Below are 20,430 nucleotides of genomic sequence, written 5' to 3'. Positions count from 1 at the left end.
TATTTAATAAATTTAAAAAACATTCAAATACTGCATTTATAATGATCAAAACATTATATTTATCTAATATTAAATCAATTTTTAACTTAATAAGCGTTATTCTCACGTCGTTTTTATTATTTTATTATTTTTTATAATATATGATTTTATTTCTAACATAATAAAAAAATATATTTTTTAATTTTTTGTTTAAAAAATTAATTAATTAAAAATAATAAATTATAATAAATATGTAACTACTTATACGACAATTTATCAACTGAGAGTTGTAATGTTTGTCAGCTGATGAAAGATATTATAATAAAAAAATTTTATAATGTAATCTGATATTCTGTGATCTAAATACAAGTATCTAAAATTTCCATAAAAAATCATCTATTCTCCAGAATCGACAGTTTCCTCAGAGGTCACATTCTCTATAGAAATCCTAGATTCCGTGAACAAGACAGAAAGTGAGGGAGTGAATGGAGTCATCTTTTCAGCTACAGTGTCAATGGATTCTGAGACTCCCATGTCAGACTCTGGCATCATCAGCCATATGTTTTCAAGTTCACGAACCACTTCTGCCATTGAAGGTCTAGAATCTGTCTCATCTTGGCAACTTTTGAGGGCCAAAGTCACAAACTTCTCCACACATTCAGATGGATAAGAACCCATTCTTCCATCGATCACCGAGAAGACCGTACCAGAATGATATGCAAGATTAACCTGATACCCATTGAAACTAAGATATTATGAATTAATTACCTTACAGACAAAACAATCTGAGTCAGGACCATCATCAAATCTTCAAATGATGAAGTCGCTAATATTCCATGCAAGGAATTAGAGATTGGCTCCACAAAAGAGATCAGAAGATCTCATTTCCCAACCAAACCCCTGAAGAGAAACAAAAGCACTGCTCTTTTCTCTCTTTCATTTTAATGGAAAGAAAGTAGATGATGTAGCCTACATCAATAACTTTCATTTTCAGCCTAATATTTCCCATGTGAAGTGGAGGATGTCACTGCAGTCAAAATCCGAATTTCAAGTTAAGAGATGAGGTTACAAAATTACCTCTCGAACAATGTGTTTGCCATGTGAGATCGGATGCATCCCAGTCAATAGCTCTAGAAATACAACACCTAGGCTATATACATCACTCTTGTCTGTCAACTTATGTGTTAGGAAATACTCGGGGTCGAGGTAACCCTGCATGCCAAGAGAAAATAAATATTAGAAATGGAGATACTAAGATATATTTAACCACATCCTGATTCTTACATCTTCCAAGACACAGTGCAAGTCAATATCACCAATTTTGAATTCCATCTTATGGCAATTTTCTGGCGCACCTCTTAAAAGTTAAGCATAAAGAAGGTTTTTTCATTATCTTAAACCAAATTCTGACTTGCATTATGAATAGTTTTATTATTAATATTTCCAAATATTCCATGCTGCTATGCTAGCTTGTCCAAATGATGGCATTATGACATCTAAGGACTCATAGGTGCTAGGACATTGTTGTTTCAATCTAGAACACTGGTGAAGGGTGATATAATCAGAGAAAAGAGGAATTATACCAAATAAAAAAGGGATAGGAGAAAAATAAAAACAGGTCTCTTATCAAGCTACAATTCACGAGTTTCATTATTTCTTTGAAATTATGAATGAATGAGATTTACCAGAGTCCCCTTTACAACTGTAGATACATAAGCAGGCGCTGCCCCTTCTACATCTGGAACTGGGGCAAGTCTTGATAGTCCAAAATCAGCAACCTTTGCAGTGAACTTCGAATCCAATAGTATGTTGCTGGACTTGATATCTCGATGGAATATGGGAGGATCAGCTTCTGTGTGTAGGTAGAGGATTCCCTTGGCCGAACCAAAGGCAATTCTTAATCTCGTTGCAAAACTCAGAGGTTCTTTAGACTTACCTGTTATAACATATGAATATAACATTAAATTAGAGCATCTAATATTGGCATAAAAAACTAGCGGAACCAGAAAAAGATATTTTCACACTCCCTTTTTGTCTAAAAGGCACAGTCAAATGAACAATAGAAGAAGTACCAGAAAGATGATCCCTCAGAGTGCCATTTGACATAAACTCGTATACCAACATCTGCATGTGCAAAAAGAATTCACATGTAGTTTCTCACCATTTGATGATTTACAAAGAGGGAATAAGGAAGAGTATACAAAGAACAAAGAAGTGCAAGTCTTAGTATAGTGTAGCACATAACATTTGGCACTTAGCATTGCTCATAAAGAATGAAGTAGAAGAAAGTATTCACCTTAGTTAAAAGTGACAAAAGAGCCAAATCTAAGTTGATAAAACCTGGCTGTACCTACCCATCTGTGTATATGTATCTTGTTTTATTTTATAGCCACAGTTAAAAGTATTATTCAAAAGGTTTTACATCTGTCAGATTTAAATAATTTGAAATTTCTTGTTTAATTGCATTGATAAGGCACAAGTGAATGGAAATTGTACAATGATGGTTCCTCCATTTGTCAATCAATAGATAGGTTGAAGGAACAAGGGACTCCGCTGAGGATAACATAGGTGAATGAGAATTTCCAAAGTGATTGTGTATACAGTACGTACGATTGACAGATTGTACATGATTAGAAACAGATGAGTGCAAGTACCTGCTCGCCTTCTTCATCACAATATCCAATCAAAGACACAAGGTTTCGATGGTGTAATCTTGACAATAATTGAATTTCAGTAAGGAACTCCCTCTCACCCTGTAACGATCCCTCTTGTGCACGTTTTACGGCTACTACCATGCCATCAGCCAAAGTGCCTCTAAAAACCTTTCCGTACCCACCTTGGCCAATTTGAGTGGAGCTGTTAAAATTGTTTGTTGCCATGGCCAATTCCGTGTAAGTAAAACTCTTGACACCAGCTATCTTAATTGAGGCCTTAGAAGCTGTACAAAAAAACAGGCTTAATGTTAAAGCAAACTTTTTTAGACTAGTAAAAAGGATTTGGGTTGGATCCATATTTCAATGCATACTCCCAAGCTATGTTACTCCGACTCTTCATTTTCCCTGCAGTACCTGTGTCTGACACATATTTGGACATTGGTATGAGGGTACAATCCTCCAAACATATGGAAAAGCTTGGAAAAATTTGCGCATACCCGTCGAATACTAACCCGTATCCTACGCTCACCCTCAAGCCCAGGGAGCATAGCTCCCTAGTTTCTTTCTAAAAGTAATTAGAACAGATATCTAAGAGATGAATAGGATGATATTTGGTGAAAAAGAAAACCTACAAGCAGTAAATCAATCTTCACTGTGTACACAACAAATACAATTCTCAAATGATATTAGAGGCACGATGCATACATGTAACACTACATTTTTTTGGGAAGAATGCAACAGATTATAGCTGGAAACTAGGCTTTTTCCCTTGTCCATTTGAAACAAACATTATAATCAAAAACCTAATTCAATCACAAATTTCCAGATAAATAATTGAAAAATAATTCAAAAGATTAAACATAAACAAGAATGTTTGCTTGCAGATTAGGTAATGTCCGGATAGAAGTTGTGATTTGCATAGTCAGGCACATCCTATTTCAAAAAATTGAGAGACTCACTATGCCTTTGTTTTGAAGTTACATGGTAGTTCCTCAAACGCATTCTCAAGATTAAGAGCGTGACAACTGCAGAGAATGTAACCGCCGCAGCAATGCCCCCCAGTACAATGCCAACCAGTGCACCCGTGCTTATACCAGATGTTGAAGTGGTGACTATCAATGAGAATTCAGAACACGCAAATAGACAAATCAAAGTTATTGATCATCGATATTATATTTGCATAAATAAGCAAAAAGCAAATGCTAGGTATACTGCATGGGCAAGTGAGGCATTGTCAACTAGGAGTTTCTATTTAGGTTCTTTATAGCTCACAACTGCTTATTCAACCAATCATCTTGAGCATTATAATTATCTAGTGGTACACACAAAGTGGAGTGATATATGCTGTAAAAGCTTTGCCAACCAACTATTGCCAGGTTGTAACCAGCCCAATTGTGGTTGGCAAAAGGTCTAGTTTCTAGCCAGTCCCTCTAATTTCCCCATGATCGTTTTAACAAAAGAAAATTTTTTGTAAGAGCATAAAGAGGCCTGGATGCAGATTTTCTTTAAAAGACAACCAGAGACAAGGTTTTATGACCCGAATGCCAATTTCAACCACAGAAATCTGCAAACCAACTCACCACGACAAAGGAGCATTAAGCCAGTTTTGTAAAGTTATCTTTTAATACAGAGGATACAGAAATGTAAATCACCGAATCATCAAATCCTGAACATTTCAATGTTAGTAGAGTTATGCTCTAGTTGTAGAGGATGATTACGTTCAAGGTAATATAACCATAAAGTTATTGCTCATAAATAGGGTGCCGAACAAGTTATTCAGTTTTCATAAGTTTTCCAGGTAAAATGATATATCTAGAAACTTAAGGGAAATAATAAAAGTCAAACTTCGACTAATTTATTATGGTGTAATACAGTGTTCGTATTTCTCGTGTTTATATCCCATAAAGTTGCAAGAAAAATAATTATGTAACAGATAAGGTTTTCAAGACAAACCTTCCCTATAGATGTCCGGTAAAGTGAAGTTGAGAAGTTCATATGGTCCAAATATGTCAGTATCAGGAATATTATATCCTGTGAACTTGCTCCCGATTCGTCGAACCTCGCTTCTATTAAACATATTACCACTTTTGCTACTGGCATTATAAACAGGATAGAGCTTCAAGTACATTCTCAGTCGAGGTCCTTCTTCCCATTCCAACGAATCTATATATAGCTGACGAAAATCCAAGTCAAGTCCAAAGGTAAGGTACTCCTCAAATCTTCTCATATATGGAAGAAAATATGAAAAGCCAGGACTCTTCAACCGATATCCAACAAGAAGAGGTGCAGCACAAAAGCAAGATAAATTAGACGAAAGGGAAGGTTCATAAGGGGATGGGCATGATTGAGGGAGACATTCAGCAGCGGAGTTTGTGGCAGACTGACTTCTATTTACATTAACACTTTGAGATGCGCACAGCTGGGGTAAACTTAAATTTCCATTTGTGCACACAGGGTTCCCTTTGAGCCTGAAATTGTTAACATAATTAATTGAAGCAGAGCAATAATAATTTCAGAGAGGCAATATAGACATTAAAAGTACCAAAGAAAAAAACTGAATTTTCATTGGGCAAACATATAAATGTAAAGATAAATTTAATTACTGACGAAGAAAACATGTGCAAAATACCAATGCTAGTCATTAGAGTTAAACTTTAAAGCAAGTTTAGAAGCAAACCAGAGAGTGACATTTGGAGGGAGGTTAATGCTGTCCGAAATATTAGTAAGCATATTGTTCTCTAAATCCCTGTAAGTGTCAAAGAGCCAAATACGACTGCTTAGCAAAACAAGATGCTAAAAGAATGATTGTTGCACCTTTGACCAAAAATCAAAACACATAAGGATGCTGAAATCAACCAAGGATGTAGCTCAGCATATCAGGTCCAAAATGTTTGAGGTGCAGAGAGTTGACAGCACTGAAAAAAATTAAAGCAAATTTGCTCTTTTTGGTGCTTACAGGATGAGTCTCTGTGTTGCATTCAAAGTCTTGTTCTGCCAAAGGGAGGACATAACAGAACCATTCAATGAATTATTGGCAAGTGACCTGGCATGAGGAATAACTCAATATATAAAAAAGGGATTTACGATTCACATATTAAGAAAATTACAAAAAAGAAAACTGAATTTCGCTTAAAAAAGTGAATGACGACAGAGAAGAAAATGCTCACAGTTTCTGAAGATTAGGTAGGCTGGAAAAGTTGGCAGGAATGCTTCCAGTAAGTTCATTATTGGATAAATCACTGCACATATTGTTTGCATAAATAAATGTCTAAATTCATAGAGAACACTGGTGCCATAGTCCACAGGATTAAAAATCTTGCCAAATCTTAGGGAATATAAAAACACTGAGATACATGGATTGGAAGATTAAGAATCTTACATGGTTGTGATATCTTGAGAAAGCTGATATGTAGGTATGGTACCATTTAGCCGATTTGAACTAAGGTCTCTGAAATTTATACAATATAATTCATAAGGAGAAATTAACCATTGGATCCATTTTCCTGATGGGAAAACCATAGCATCATACAATTACTTGTGACAGAACAGAAAATATATGATCTTACAAATAAGCAAGGTGGGGTATCCTGCTTAGATCAGGGATTGGTCCTTGCAAGCTACAGTTCCTGAGGCTCCTGATAAAGCCAATGCGGAAAGACAACCATTTATGGAATGAGAAAGTTATCTGATTTGATATTAAATCCAATTGCATGCTTGCTAGTCATTGCATCCATATAAAGCTTCTAAAAACATTAAAGGTTTGGGACAACTAATTGACAACATTAGCTTCTTCAGTAGATACTTAATTAGCGTAAAGTATAACGTCAAAGGTGGAATACCATGGAACTCCCTCTTCAAAATTGTCATGTAATTTTGGTAGGGTAAGTTAAGCATATTTGAGACAGAAAGATGTTTTAATTTCTATAGTTTTCTAAACCTACTAGTAAACAGAAGATTCAGAAAAGTACTTACAACTTCAACAATTTAGACATGTTGCCATAAGAATCTGGAATTGTAGTCCCATCAAAGTTATTGTTATCAAGTTGACTGCAAAAGGTAAAGAGAAAATATTTAGAAACACAGCACAAGATTACTCATGCATTATATTATATGGAAAAGTGAATTTTTTTTCTTTTCCAAAACACACAAAAAAAAAAAAGAAAATATAGGAGATAAAATATATAAACCAGATGTCAATTTTGTTTCTTCGTCATAGCAAAAACGTACTTTTGTTGCACAATACCTATAGCTCAATTTTGCTCAGTGCTATTCTCCTCATGGTGCTTAAAAACTACCCTAGTACAAGCGCTCTCTCTCTCTCTCCGTCTTTTAATTTCTTAGCTATATCGTGCCTTTCAGAAGAAAATATTTTTAGCAACTTACATAAATCACATTCAGTTATACACTTTGTGAATAATAGCAAACATGCCATTCCATATACACCTTCTGAATCAATTGATTTAATAATTTTCCAATAATTAAACGGTTGATATTTTCTGATTATGTGCCCTGCTGAACATCTCCAACTACTGTAATTGGCTACAGAATCTTTTTCAATGGAATCAAACATATCATGGCTTCTTCAGAGTGTTCACTAAATATCTTTGCTACTTCAAATAAGAACATTTTGGCCTCAGTTGGGTTGAAAACTCAAATCTCCAGTATTATTTTGGCCATTTACCACCTAAAACTAAACTCGTCAAACCCTTCACCAAAGCCTTGCCACTTAAATCACAGCCCATTTGGTACATCAATGGGAAAGGTCATTCTCTTGCATATATGACATCAAAATCAGTTACTTGGAAATACGAAAAGTTTATAATGAGCATGCAAGATCACCTTTGAACGGTGTGCTTTTGATATGATTAGAATTCTTTGTATATTATCAAGATAAATATAAGACTTCAAGGGAGCACTAAAAAGTTTCATCTATATGAGATGAGAACTGATCTCAGCTTAGAGGTAAGGATGAGCTATTCATTAATTGAGAAGAGCAGAGTTTTGGCTCCAATTCAAACCATGAGACAACCAATGAATATCAATCCAAAGTAGCAAATTCGAAAATACGCAGAAAGATTATTAAGACAGTCTATTAATATGCAAAAACAACATCTGTTGTGCTGCATGCTAAAAGATATTGTGCATTTAAAAGGTACAATAAACAGAATGTTCCCAAAAGGCCGTATTATAATAAGTATTAAAAATGGTAAAACAAGTCAAGAAATGTAAAGAAACAAGCACACTGAAGTTTATCTGAGTTGGAGCATAAATATAAATTCACATATTTCCATGAAAGTAAGAAACCGTACAGGATAGTTAAATTCGGCATTTTGGAGAACTCTGATGGAAGATACCCGGATAAATTGTTATTGTCCAGAAGGCTGCAAAAACTCACATTGTTAATAATAGATTGACATAATTATGCAGGAAAATGGAAAAGGGTAGATTGCAGATGGTCACTGATTTAACTAATAATGGAGATGAATGACACGACTAAAATTTAAGACAATAGCTGGTAAGAAACTTACAAGTGAATAAGATATGGTAAACTGGCGAGTTCAGGTGGAATTTGTCCGCTAATTGAATTGTTGTTCATGTGACTATTCACAAGGGTTAAAAGGAAACAAATGATTAATGAATGTGAAGGAAAGGTATGGTGGAAGAAACAAGAACAAATGCACTGATTTGCTGACTAGAAATTTAAAAAAAAATGCTTACAAATGCTTTGTTTTATTTAAATTTGCAAATGATGTGGGTATTGGTCCAGATACGTTGTTCTGGTCAATTTGTAGTCTGTCCAGATTTGGAAGATAACCAAGTTCTTTAGGCAAAGGACCTGTCAACTGGTTTCCATTTAGAAGCCTGGAAACAAAGAATATCATATATAACTAAGAAAGTAAGCACAATTCATGCAGTTCTGAGGCATTTCAAAATTAGCTAAACAACTTACAAAAGTTCCAAGGATGTAATATTGCCAATCTCCTTTGGTATACCTCCACTTATGCCATTCCACATAAAATCCCTTTTGGAAAAGTCAGAAGAAAAAAATCAGCAAATAACAAAACTTGTATAACTCCAATAGGAGAAAATGATAAACCGTCCAGAGTCTTTGGCAAAGGGATATCCTAAAATAAAATTTAAACTGAGTTTGAAGCAAGTTTGTTAATCGTAATGTATTAAGCCTCACAATATTTTTAGACGAGATAAGCGGCCAAGCGCTGGTGATAAACTCCCTCTAAGATTCATATTCAATAGTTGCCTGCAAATAGCATCACAAAAAGGAATAAATTGTCATAACAAAATTATTCACAGAAATGTGTCTTTGCAATCAGGAGTAATTCTGCACGAAGCTGATGTTTTTGTGAATTTGTTACTAGAATTGTTAGTAATAATGACTCAAATCTCATAAGAAATTTATTTAAAATTTGTTAAATATTACTTAATGGACAACAAGACTTGTAGAAGAAAAATTCTAAAATGAAATAGATTCTTAATAGACAAGTTTGTATGGTTATAAATAGGTAAAATCTCTATAGGGTTAGGTATAAGAAAAAGATATAACAGAATTATAAGATTTTGTGGGATAGACACCCCATAAGAGTACTAAAGATTTACATCTTATAGGTGTATATGTTTGAATGTTTAGGAGTAGACTAGAGGAGATTGAGAGGGTCTACATAGGTATGATAAATGGATACATATGTGTATGTGCTTGTTTGTGTTGAAATAATACACATGAGTTTGTGTTTGTTTAAGTTGAGAATACTTCGTAAGATTAGAGAAGATTGAGAGAGCGTATGTGTATTGATTGTTGAGTGAGATTGATTTGATGTATGTTTGTAATTCTCTACAACTAGTGGATCTTATTTTTTATTTATAGACATAGGTTAATTGGATCGAATCACATTAAATTATTATCTTTTATGTGTGCTTAATTGATTGTTTAATTTTGCAGCTGGTGGTGTGATTGGATTGGGGTTATTTGGCCTAACAAGTGGTATAAGAGCTGTGGTAATCCCCAATAAGTAGTATCAGAGCATGGTTCGAAACATGGGAAGAGACAAGCTTAAAATAACTCGATTCAAGGAAAAAGTTCAAGTTCAGGTTTTGAAGATCGATTTGCATGAAGCGTAAAGGCATACAAGAGAAGATGATTGTGAGATTTTAATTGCAGGTGGAGCCAAGCATGTTAGCATGAAGACAGATGATTGATGAAATTTGAGTCAATGTGAAGATTATTAGAAATAGTGACTCAAATCCTACAAGAGATTTGTTTAAGATTTGTTGGATATTATTTGATAGATAAAAAGACTTGCAGAAAAAGAATTCTAAAAGTAAATGGATTCTTAATAGCCAAGTTTGTATGGTTATAAATATGTGAATTCTCTACAGGGTTAAGTATAAGAAAAAGATGTAAGAGAGTTGTAAGATTTTATAGGATAGACACCCTATAAGAGTATTGAAGATTTACATATTATGAGTATGTATATTTGAATGTTTAGGAATGGACTAGAAAAGATTGAGAGGGTCCACATAGGTAATGATGAATGGGCACATATGAGTATATGTTTGTTTGTCTTGAAATGGTGCACATGAGTTTGTATTTATTTGTGTTGAGAATACTCCGTATGACTAAAGGAGATTGAAAGAGCCTATGTATATTGATTATTGAGTGAGATTGATTTGATGTATATTTGTAATTTTTTACAACTAGTGAATCTTGTTTCTCATCTGTAGATGTAGGTTAGTTGGACGGAACCATGTTAAATTATTATTTCTTATGCGTGCTTGATTGATTATTTAATTTTGTATCCACTGGTGTGATTGGATCAGGGCTATTTAGCTTAACAAGTAATATAAGAGCTGTGGTAATTTTTAACAAGTAGTATCAGAGAATAGTTCGAGATATAGTAAAAGACAAGTTTAGAGGTGCTCAATTCAAGAAAGAAGCTCAAGTTCGTATTTTGAAGATCAATTTGCATGAAGCGTAAAGGCACACAAGAGAAGATAATTGTGAGACTTTCATTGTAGGTAGAGCCAGCATGTCTAGCATAAAAATAGATGATTGATGAAATTTAAGTCAAGATATAGATTGCTAGGAATAGTTACTCAAATCCCACAAAAGATTTGTTTGAGATTTGTTAGATATTATTTGATGAATAAGAATACTTGCAGAAAAAGAATTTTAAAAAGAAATGGATTCTTAATAGGCAAGTTTGTATGGTTATAAATAGGTGAAATCTTTATAGGGTTAGACATGAAAAAAAATATAAGAAAATTATAGGATTTTGTGGAATAAACACTTCATAAAAGTACTAAGGATTTACATTTTATGAGTGTGTATGTTTGAATATTTGAGAATGAACTAAAAGAGATTGAGAGGATCTAAATAGGTAATGATGAATGTGTACATATGGATATGTGTTTGTTTATATTGAAAAAGTACACATGGGTTTGTATTTGTTTGTATTAAGAATATTTCGTAAAATTAGAAGAGATTGAAAGAGCTTATGAGTATTGATTGTTGAGTGAGATTGATTTGATATATATCTGTAATTTTTTACAACTAATAAATTTTATTTTTTATCTGTGAACGTAAATTAGTTAGACCAAATCATGTTAAATTATTCTCTTATATGTGCTTGATTGATTATTTAATTTTGCTTAGTCTAATATGATTGGATTGAGGTTATTTGACATAACAAGTGATATCAAAACTCTAGTAATCTCTAACAAAATCTACATAAAATGCTAGTAAGCATGCAAAAGTGAATTGACACTTTGACAAAGGTGAAAGCAAAGGCGGTTTCAATGGAGATCACTATTCTCGTGCTGAACACTTACAGTTCCCTAACATGTAGGTAGCCATCATCCAGAGTTGTATTGAAGCACAAAACTCCTGTCCAATTGGATGTGCATGGGTCTCCACGATTCCAATTACTCAAATTCTTATTGGTATCAATCAAAGTGCTCCTAACGTCTCGTAATGCCTGGACTGCAAATATATGCAAATTTAAACTAAGGACTTTTATCCAACATGGGAAGGGAAAAAGGATTTAGTGAAAGTCAGATACATCTCTTGTGAGATGGTGTTGGAAATTGGAGGTGAAAAAATAAAAGAGAAAACTTTAAGGCCAAAAGTCCTAAAGGTTCCGAAATAATTTTTGTGTTTTTAGATTGCTTAAAAAAATAATTTTTATTTGACAAAAAATTAATTGATTAACAAAAAATGACTTAGTAATCAACAAAAAATAAGATAATTTTTTTAAAAATTGTCTTTTCCTTTTTATATTAATGTGTTTGGATATAATTTTACTAAAATCATATATTATATATGATTTTTTTAAGTTCAAACTTAATTTAATCCGATTCAAAATATTATTATATTAATAAATAATATTTTATTTAAAATATTAATATTAAATTTTTTTAATATTTTAAATTTAAATATTTTAATAATTTTACTCCAATAAAGTTTTGAACATAATATTTTAAATTTGCACTTAATTTGATTCGATTTAAAATATTATTATATTAATAAAAATATTTTATTTAATTTTAATTAAAAAATTTAAACTATTAATATTAAAAGGTTTTTTTATATTTCAATTTTAAATTTTTTTATATTATTAAATATAAATATTTTTATTATTTCAAGATAAATAGTATCATATTATTATCTCAATAATAAATAATAACATATATAATAATATTTTTATTATTTTAATAATTAATGTTAAATAATATAATAATATTTTTTCTTAATATGAATATTTTTAATAATTTTTATTATTTTTGTTTAAAATATATAATTTTATAATTTTATTTAATAAGGTATTTATACTTATTTTAATGATAAATATAAATAAAAAATATTTTTGTTATGATTTAATAATAGATATTTTCAATGTAAAATATAAATATGTTAATAATAAATATAACTATTTTAATATTAATAAAATTAATATTTTAAGAATAATAATAATATTTTAAATATTTTAAAATATTAATGTAAAAAAATAAATAGTTTTATTTCAATTATTTTATATTAATATAATATTTTAATATTAAATATTATTAAAATATAATCATTCTTGAATATTGATAAATTTAGTAATAAATAATTTTAATATACTATAACAATAAATAGTTTTTAATATTTTAATAATTATATTAACATTATTTGAAAAAAATAATTTTTTAGAAAATAACCAAATACCAAAAAATATTTTTCATTAATTAATTCAAACAACAAAAAATCTTCGCTTTTTCAAAAAATATTTTTTAAAAATTAATTTCTACCGATCAAACCGAACCTAACATGAACTAATACATCCAATCCAGGGGTTTGGCAGAAGTAAGCACAAAGACAGGCAAAGTGTGAGAAGAAGATGCTTAATCTCGTTAAAAGCAAAGAAGAAACAAGGATTGATCGAGGAATGGTGTGTGAAGTGTGAGCAAAATTACCTTCAATTGGGTCCGTAAAGCGATCTTGTGCTCCAATAAGTAATGAGGACCCAAAGAGCCACATAAGAAAGACAGCTCCTACCGTCCAAGCCCTTGATGCAGACATCCTCAGAATGAGAAACTCAGCAGAGCTATGAAAAATCTATCATAAAACACAGGCCGCCTGGAATTCTTTTATTTATCCCAACACTCCCCCTGATCTCTCTGAACCACCAATAACAAATGCGTTAAAAAAAAAAAAAAAGCTTCCTTATTCGTAGTAGTATATAGTTTTGTCCTTCCTTTTGTTATTGGACAAGAAGAGAAACATCAAATGAATAGTTGGTTGCAAATACAAGAAAATAGGATGAAATTAAACACAACAAAGCAAAGTAATTGCAAAAAAAAATAGTCATTAATGTTACCCTGTTCTGCTGAGCGGAATTAGAAAAAGAAAAAAATAGAAGGGGAAAGGGAAAGCGTAAGACGAAGACCTTGGGTTTGCGTAAGGGTGAGTTGGTGTTTGGTGTGTGTCCGAGTCTGACCAGTTCGACATGAAGAATGCCGCACAGCTGATAATGATGATGATGAATGAATACTACTATTTCTATTATATTATTCTAAGTGATGGTGAGTTAGTGTTTGTTATGCATCCGAGTCTGACCAGGTCGAATAAAGAATGCCGCACAGCTGATGCTGATGATGAAGCTGATGAATGAATACTAGTATTTCTATTATGTTATTCTATGTTACTTACACATGCCACTCTCTTTCGATTTCTACTTTCTAATTTCTATTGCTATTATTTTTCTCTGAATGTATTATTAATATTAGATTCTCTCTCTTCTTCTGTTTATTTTGTTAGTGTTTAATATAAATGGCCAATGGGTTTAGATTTGACTTTCTTTGGCGGAGGGCGGAGGGAGGCGCAGCCTTCTATGTTTTACCGACCGTCTTTTTGAACTGAGTCACAGTCAGACGATAAAACTGCTCCCAGGACTTAGCGTGGGGTTACAGAGTTCAATCCAGGGTCGAAACCTTTTCCCCTTTTTTTTAATGATATATGTTTATATCAATTATTTTGTTATATTATTTTGGTTTTAGTTTAATATAAATATATGATTCAATAACATTCGTAGTCTCTAAATTTTATATTAAATTTTATTTTAATTCTTAAATTTTAAAAAATTTTGATCACTCAAACATGTATCAATATAATCTCTTCATAAATTGAATTATCTAAATTAACATAAAATTTCACATGACATGATAAGTAATTTTTAAAAATTTAAATACATAAAATTTTAAAATTGACTTAAATATAAGTAATTAAAAATATGTAAATTAAAAAAACACTAAATCAATATTTTGTTATAATTTGATTTTGTTTCTTTTCTTAATTGCTTCTCCTTTTTTTTTTTCTTGGTCCCTTTTTTCTCTAACAATCAAGAGATATGGCCAACCACTTTGAAAGACAGCATATGGCCCTCCCACTACCTTCACCCCAAGCTGGAGCTCAACAGTAGCTTTATCTTCATCGGATGAAACGTAAGAGATTAGACTTAACACTACTAAGGTTAATCCAACCCTTTTTCGGTCAAGATTCTGGCAATCTCTCTCTTTCATTTTTTTTTTTCCTTTGTTCTCTCTAAAATTAAGAAGAATAAAGCAAGAGGAAATTTAGAGAAAAGAAATTGATGAAATCATTTTTATTTGTTTCAGATGTGGATTATGGTTTAATGGTTGATATTTAAGATAGTAAAGGTAGCTTTTTGATTCCTATTTTGTAGTGTCTTATGTTGGAATTTTATGGGCCTTTCTTATTACTCATAAAAATAAAGTTTTTTGTAATATTTGATTATAGGAAATTTGGATAATTTATATTTTTTTTGTATGAAAAAAAAAATTGAACCTGTAAAGAATTTGAGGTTAACTTGATTTACAATTCTTTTTATTAGTAAATGCATACATATGTAATGGATTACTATAAATTTGTGCTAAATTTTTCATGAATTAATACATGTGTTGAGTTAGTTTACATGTATTTAATTGATTAATGAAAAGGAGATTTTTTTTGAGTTAATTTAATATTCTGTCTTTAATGGAGTTTTGTTTTAATTTAAAATTTCTTCTGTTTTTAATTTCATGTTTTTTAATTACACAATTTAAAAATTTTACGTATTAAAATTTTTAGAGTTACATATCATATCAAATAAGATTTTTTGTAAATTTAGACAATTTAATAGATAAAAAGATTATATTAATACGCGTTTGGACAATTGATAATTCAATTAAAACTTTTTAAAGTTTGAAAACCAAAGTAAAATTTGACTCAAAGATTATAAATCACAAATGCTATTTACTTTAAATATATATATAAATTTATACGTAATAATGCTATTAATAATATGTAAAATTAATATAATATTATTTTCAAAAACTAAATAAATAAATTTAAAAATATAAAAATAATATAATCAATTTTATTATGATATTTTTAAACACTTAACCAGATCATATATATTTAAATAAATATTTTTTATGTAAAAATATATTAAGATAAAAATAAATAGATGAAAAAAATTATTTTAAGTTTCAAATTTTTAAACTTTAAAAAGGATCACAATTACTTTCTTAAAAAAATTGAAATACTTTTGAATTTTGATTTAAAAAAATTTTAAAAAGTACATAAAAATAGAGAAATTTAATTTTTAAAGATTATTTTATTCGTTAATTTTATTTTTATTAAATTAAAAATAAATAAACAATAAAAGAAGAATTAAAAATTATAAAATATATTTCATATTTATGTGCCGATTGAAACAAATATTTTTATTGAAATTCATTAAAACCATTCGAAATCAATAAAAATAGTTAATATTATCCGATATTAAATATAATACAAAAAATTATCTTTAAATATATTATATTTTAATATAACTTAAGTATATCAACTAAATTAACAATAATGATTGAATCATTATTGTTAAAAAATGACCATAACAGTGGAGACATTCTCATTATGTTGCACCTTCTTCAGTCAGACTGAATTTACGGGGATCCAATAAAGAATTTGCCTTCTAATTACAACTGTCTTTTCCTTTTAACCCTTTTATTTTTTCAACCTTTGTCTGTATTTTTTTTCTTTTTGCTTTTAAATTTTTATTTAAAATTAAGTTTCTTAGTTTCCCAATGATTTATTTCTATTGCTTTCCCAAAAATGAATTTTCGATTTTGTAGGAGTATAGGACATTTATGGGTCAATCTTGATAGTAATTAAAAGGTTAAATATGAAATTTATTGAATTTATCAGTTTTTTATTTTAGCTTAAATTTAGATAAAAATTGACAAAAATAGTGCATGTAATGTAAGGTCACGTAACCATTTTCCATGGCATTTTTTTACAGTAACAAAGAAAACTTTGAAGAAAATATTGTAAATATAGTTTACAATATTCAATCTCATTCAATTAAAGAAATAAAAAAAATATATCTCTAAGTTCAAAATGATTATTTGAAACTGTTAATCTCTTCTGAAACTTGAGATTGTTAGTATTTATTCAATTAATAATTGAATGAAGAAGAAATTCAATTTAGAAATTGAGATGAAATAATGAGAGAAGGAGGATAAGAAAGAAATTGTAAGTTTACGAGTGAGGGGTATGAAAGATAAAAATAATTTTGTTGAGTTTAATAATTCAATGGTTGAGCAATACACGCTTTTGATTAAATTTTAATTATATTAATTATAGTGGAGAAAATCATATTTGTAGCATTTAAAAAAAAAAAAAAAAAAGAACTGGTGGTAAATAAAAACTTTGAACAAGCAGAGAGCAAATTTGCGTTGAAACAGGCCTTTCTCTGGATTCCAATCTAATTGCTTTAGCAAGACCCGGTCCATGAGAATCTCTAGAAGGCTACTACTTCAACCAATATATTTACATTCAAAGACAGATTCAATTGATGATTTCATGGGATTAATCAAATTCCTAAATAAATAATCGTTGCCATTCTCATTCCAGGGCAGGTTTGTCACTGCTGCATATGCCTATGTTAACACATCATGGACCCACTTGTAATTGTGACTCGAAAAAAAAGAGCAGTGTTTTTGTATATGCAATGCAGATGTGGTCTCCATCAATACCTAGTCTAGAAAGCCTTATTTGATAGTTAGCTCCAATATAGAAGAAGCATAAACAGACGGATACAAGAAGAACATGTCACCAAATGGAGATTATTAATTTGGTGTTTTGGTTATAGAAAGATGCTTCATCGTATCTCCAGTGGTGTGGTCAGCCGATAACATTACATTTTGCAACCGTTCTCTGATATGTCATCTATTTTGCAGCTAATTATCGAGAAATGAGATTTTGGTTTAATGATCGATGAAAAGGAGATTTTAGAATTAAGAAAAATTTAAGTTTAAATTTAATTGTAACTGATTTTGATCAATTTTATGTTATATTTATTTAATTAAATTTTAATTTATTTGAGTATTTAATAATAATATAATATTTTAATATAATTTTTAAAAATTTTAAAAATTAACTAATTACAAGTGAGTCTTATTATTATTGTTAGACTTAATAATAATAAATATGATATAATAATACGATATAAAAATAATGTAAATAAAATATACAAAAATAATATGGTATAAAATTTTAATAAAAATTATAAATAAATTTAACAAATTAAAAAAATATTTTATATTTTTATATTAATATATAATATAATATAATATGTAATTTTTATATAAAATATTAATATTTTATATGATATTAAAATATGAATTATCATATTTCCTTGTTGCATCTAAGATTTAGATTTTCTGCAAAGTTTAGATTTTTTATATGACATTATTAGATCATTAATGAATGAAAAAGTTACCTTGCGCTATATTTTCTCGATGAAGGAAGGTTGACGGAAGTCTTGACACACATGTAGCAATCGGTTGTTTTGTTTGGGGGGGAGTCTTGCAAAAGTAGAAGGACGAAGCTTCAACAGGCCTATTTCCAAAATCAAATTGATTTACATGGGCTTCAAGGGTTGCCCAGAACTTTGAAGCAGCACATCCTTCAAAGAGACTTATAAAAAGCCATCAGCCCAAAATCGCCAACCTTACCAGGAATCTCAAACTACCCTACCCGGACACTGAAGGTGACATTTTTGAAAGCAAGAAAGCTACGGTTCAATTCAGTCCACAACTTAGATCTGTGACTATGAAGGGCAGAAGTAAGAGGGGACCGGCATTTATTGGTTGCTCTTCCTCGTAGGCTAAATGCAAGTTGCAAAGTTCGCACAATATTGGACCCACTGGTCCCCCACACATGCAAAATCCACAATCATCAATCTTCATCACCTCTGTCCAGAATCCCCATTCACTCACCATACGTTCCCAGACTTTGACCAAGTAAAATTATAATTTGTAAATACTATACCATAATTTTCCCCCGTATGAACTTGCAAACGATTCAACTAAGGGCTTGAAGAGTAAGAGGAATAAGCCTTTTTATAGCCACATCACCTTGAACTTCATCTTTACGTATCGAAAAAAAAATCATTAATCCAATTTTTCCTAAACCCAAACATACTTTATTTATATTATTGAGAATATTTCACCATCAATTATTTATACCATAATACATCATTTAAAAGTGTAGGTCATATAAAAATTTTTGATAGACTTCAAACAATATTAAATTGCAAAAATTAAATGCACATTAGATCGTGATCGGTGGGATGAACTCATCGATAGACAATCATTCTCATTCCCTACATCACAGAACGAGTCAAAGAATTGAATGTGGGTAGATATCTGTTTCTTCAATGGGAGTGGGCCGATGTGGCACTGCGTCTGACGTGTGGAGCTACTATTGGTTAATATGGTGGATACTGGATTTCGATGGGCGCCCACTTCCGAACCTCGTTATCTTGTACGCTCAATTGCTTATCGACGGGGGGGGAGATCATGTGGGGTTGGCGGATAAACGTGGCAAAACAGCAACCAAACCTTTATGGCGTATATTTGGCAGCCACTTGTTCGATTGGCCAAGTCAATCTCACGGCACAACTCCATTTCCTGCTGTCTTCCAATGATGATCGACGTTGCCATCCATTCATTTACTTATTTATCCCTTTCCCCGATTATAACCACTATACCAATGATAATAAGTGAATATTTAATAGATAAGTAATTGATATATGTAATAGCTAAGTAGAGGAAGAAGACCGGCCAATTTGTCAATGTCAGTTGATCTGCCCACTTTATCCTTGAGCCGTCACGCCATTTATTTGAGCCGGAATAAAACAAAAATGTTTTGAGATTTGGGAGGATGCAACGTTTGTGTCTTCTTGCTGTAGCAATTTTAGAGGATATCTTCTATCACAAATATTACGCCCAAAATCATACAAATTTGGTGTTACTAATAAATTTCAAATGTCAATGATCTTATCATGTTCAATTCGACTTCTTCATTGTTAGAATGAAATGGAAGTGAGATTTTCGATATTGGATTGAATTTTATAGTTTAGCTTCAATGCTTTATTAAAATTATATGCTTGCTTGAATGACCAACTAATTTAAAGTTTTAAGATATAAATAAAAAATTCAATTTTAGTAATTAAATTTTAACATGTATTTCCACTATTATGTATTTGCTTTATTTTCCTTTTTCCTTTTTCATTTTCCTTAATTATGCATCTTTCATAATTTACTTTTGGATCATTAATTTAAAATTTTGCTCATGCAAGAGATTTAAGATGAACGTTTTGATGTTCCTTTTAACCATAAGTGGATTAGAGATACAATGACTAGCATTATTATTTATCACTATTGATGCACTTATGGTTTGATGAGAGTAGATTTGCTAGAGATTAAACCGGTAATGAGATTATTATATCACGTTCAGGGCCACTGGAATTAAGATTATAGAATATGTTTTGTCGTTTAATTAATGAATTATTTAAAAGAGAAGATAAAAGTAAAAAGAGTAGAAAAAAGTGTAGGAATCAGAGAGAATGAACGTACGCTTGCCTTTGTCATTTTAACTTTTTTATTTTATATCATATGAATAATAACGTAGTTGATTGAACAGTATTTATTTATCTAAAAATCACATGTGAATCCTAATGAGGTACCGACAAGATGCTGATGACGACGTAGCAACCAAAGCGTGTAGGAGCAGTAGCGGCCAGAATTAGAAAAGAAAAACAGTAATGCCTCACTGATTGAGGAAAGGGCTCAGCTAGCCACTAGCCAGCTAACTTTTTGTCCTGAAGTGTTATTAGGGTAGAATGGTCCATCAAGAAAAGTACTGCCCCACAGTTAGTCACTAGATAAGGTCACAAGT

General features: G+C 30.7%; 1 protein-coding gene across 1 annotated transcript; it reads right to left on the bottom strand.

The window, feature by feature from the left end:
* Positions 1-287: 287 nt before the first annotated feature.
* On the bottom strand, positions 288-19,197 carry LOC111285150 (putative LRR receptor-like serine/threonine-protein kinase At1g06840). The gene is made up of 24 exons (XM_089761550.1): positions 19,145-19,197; positions 18,221-18,394; positions 17,969-18,165; positions 14,523-14,611; positions 13,101-13,242; positions 11,478-11,628; positions 8,821-8,892; positions 8,584-8,655; positions 8,352-8,495; positions 8,162-8,233; positions 7,943-8,014; positions 6,606-6,680; positions 6,200-6,268; positions 6,013-6,081; positions 5,801-5,872; positions 5,590-5,676; positions 5,311-5,379; positions 4,587-5,101; positions 3,593-3,745; positions 2,634-2,917; positions 2,052-2,103; positions 1,665-1,915; positions 1,057-1,191; positions 288-708 (listed from the first exon to the last, which is right to left on the bottom strand). Exons 1-24 carry the CDS (start codon positions 19,195-19,197, stop codon positions 376-378), a joined length of 3,402 nt encoding a protein of 1,133 aa, XP_089617676.1. The 3' UTR covers positions 288-375.
* Between the last annotated feature and the right edge of the window lie 1,233 nt (positions 19,198-20,430).

Source organism: Durio zibethinus, chromosome 6, assembly GCF_047325235.1.
Source record: "Durio zibethinus cultivar Kanyao isolate XHJ-2024 chromosome 6, ASM4732523v1, whole genome shotgun sequence".
NCBI lineage: Eukaryota > Viridiplantae > Streptophyta > Magnoliopsida > Malvales > Malvaceae > Durio > Durio zibethinus.
The sequence above is the reverse complement of the archived record's forward strand: the minus strand, read 5'-3'. Positions and strand labels throughout refer to the sequence as shown.

Bases quoted from the DNA above. Each gene is read 5' to 3' on its own strand.
- LOC111285150 (XM_089761550.1), bottom strand. From the start codon at position 19,197: ATGGATGGCAACGTCGATCATCATTGGAAGACAGCAGGAAATGGAGTT. The intron at 8,893-11,477 runs GTAAGTGTTCAG...TGCTATTTGCAG, and splicing joins TACCTACATGTTAGGGAACT to GCAACTATTGAATATGAATC. The intron at 6,082-6,199 runs GTAAGATCATAT...TATAAATTTCAG, and splicing joins ATACCCCACCTTGCTTATTT to AGACCTTAGTTCAAATCGGC.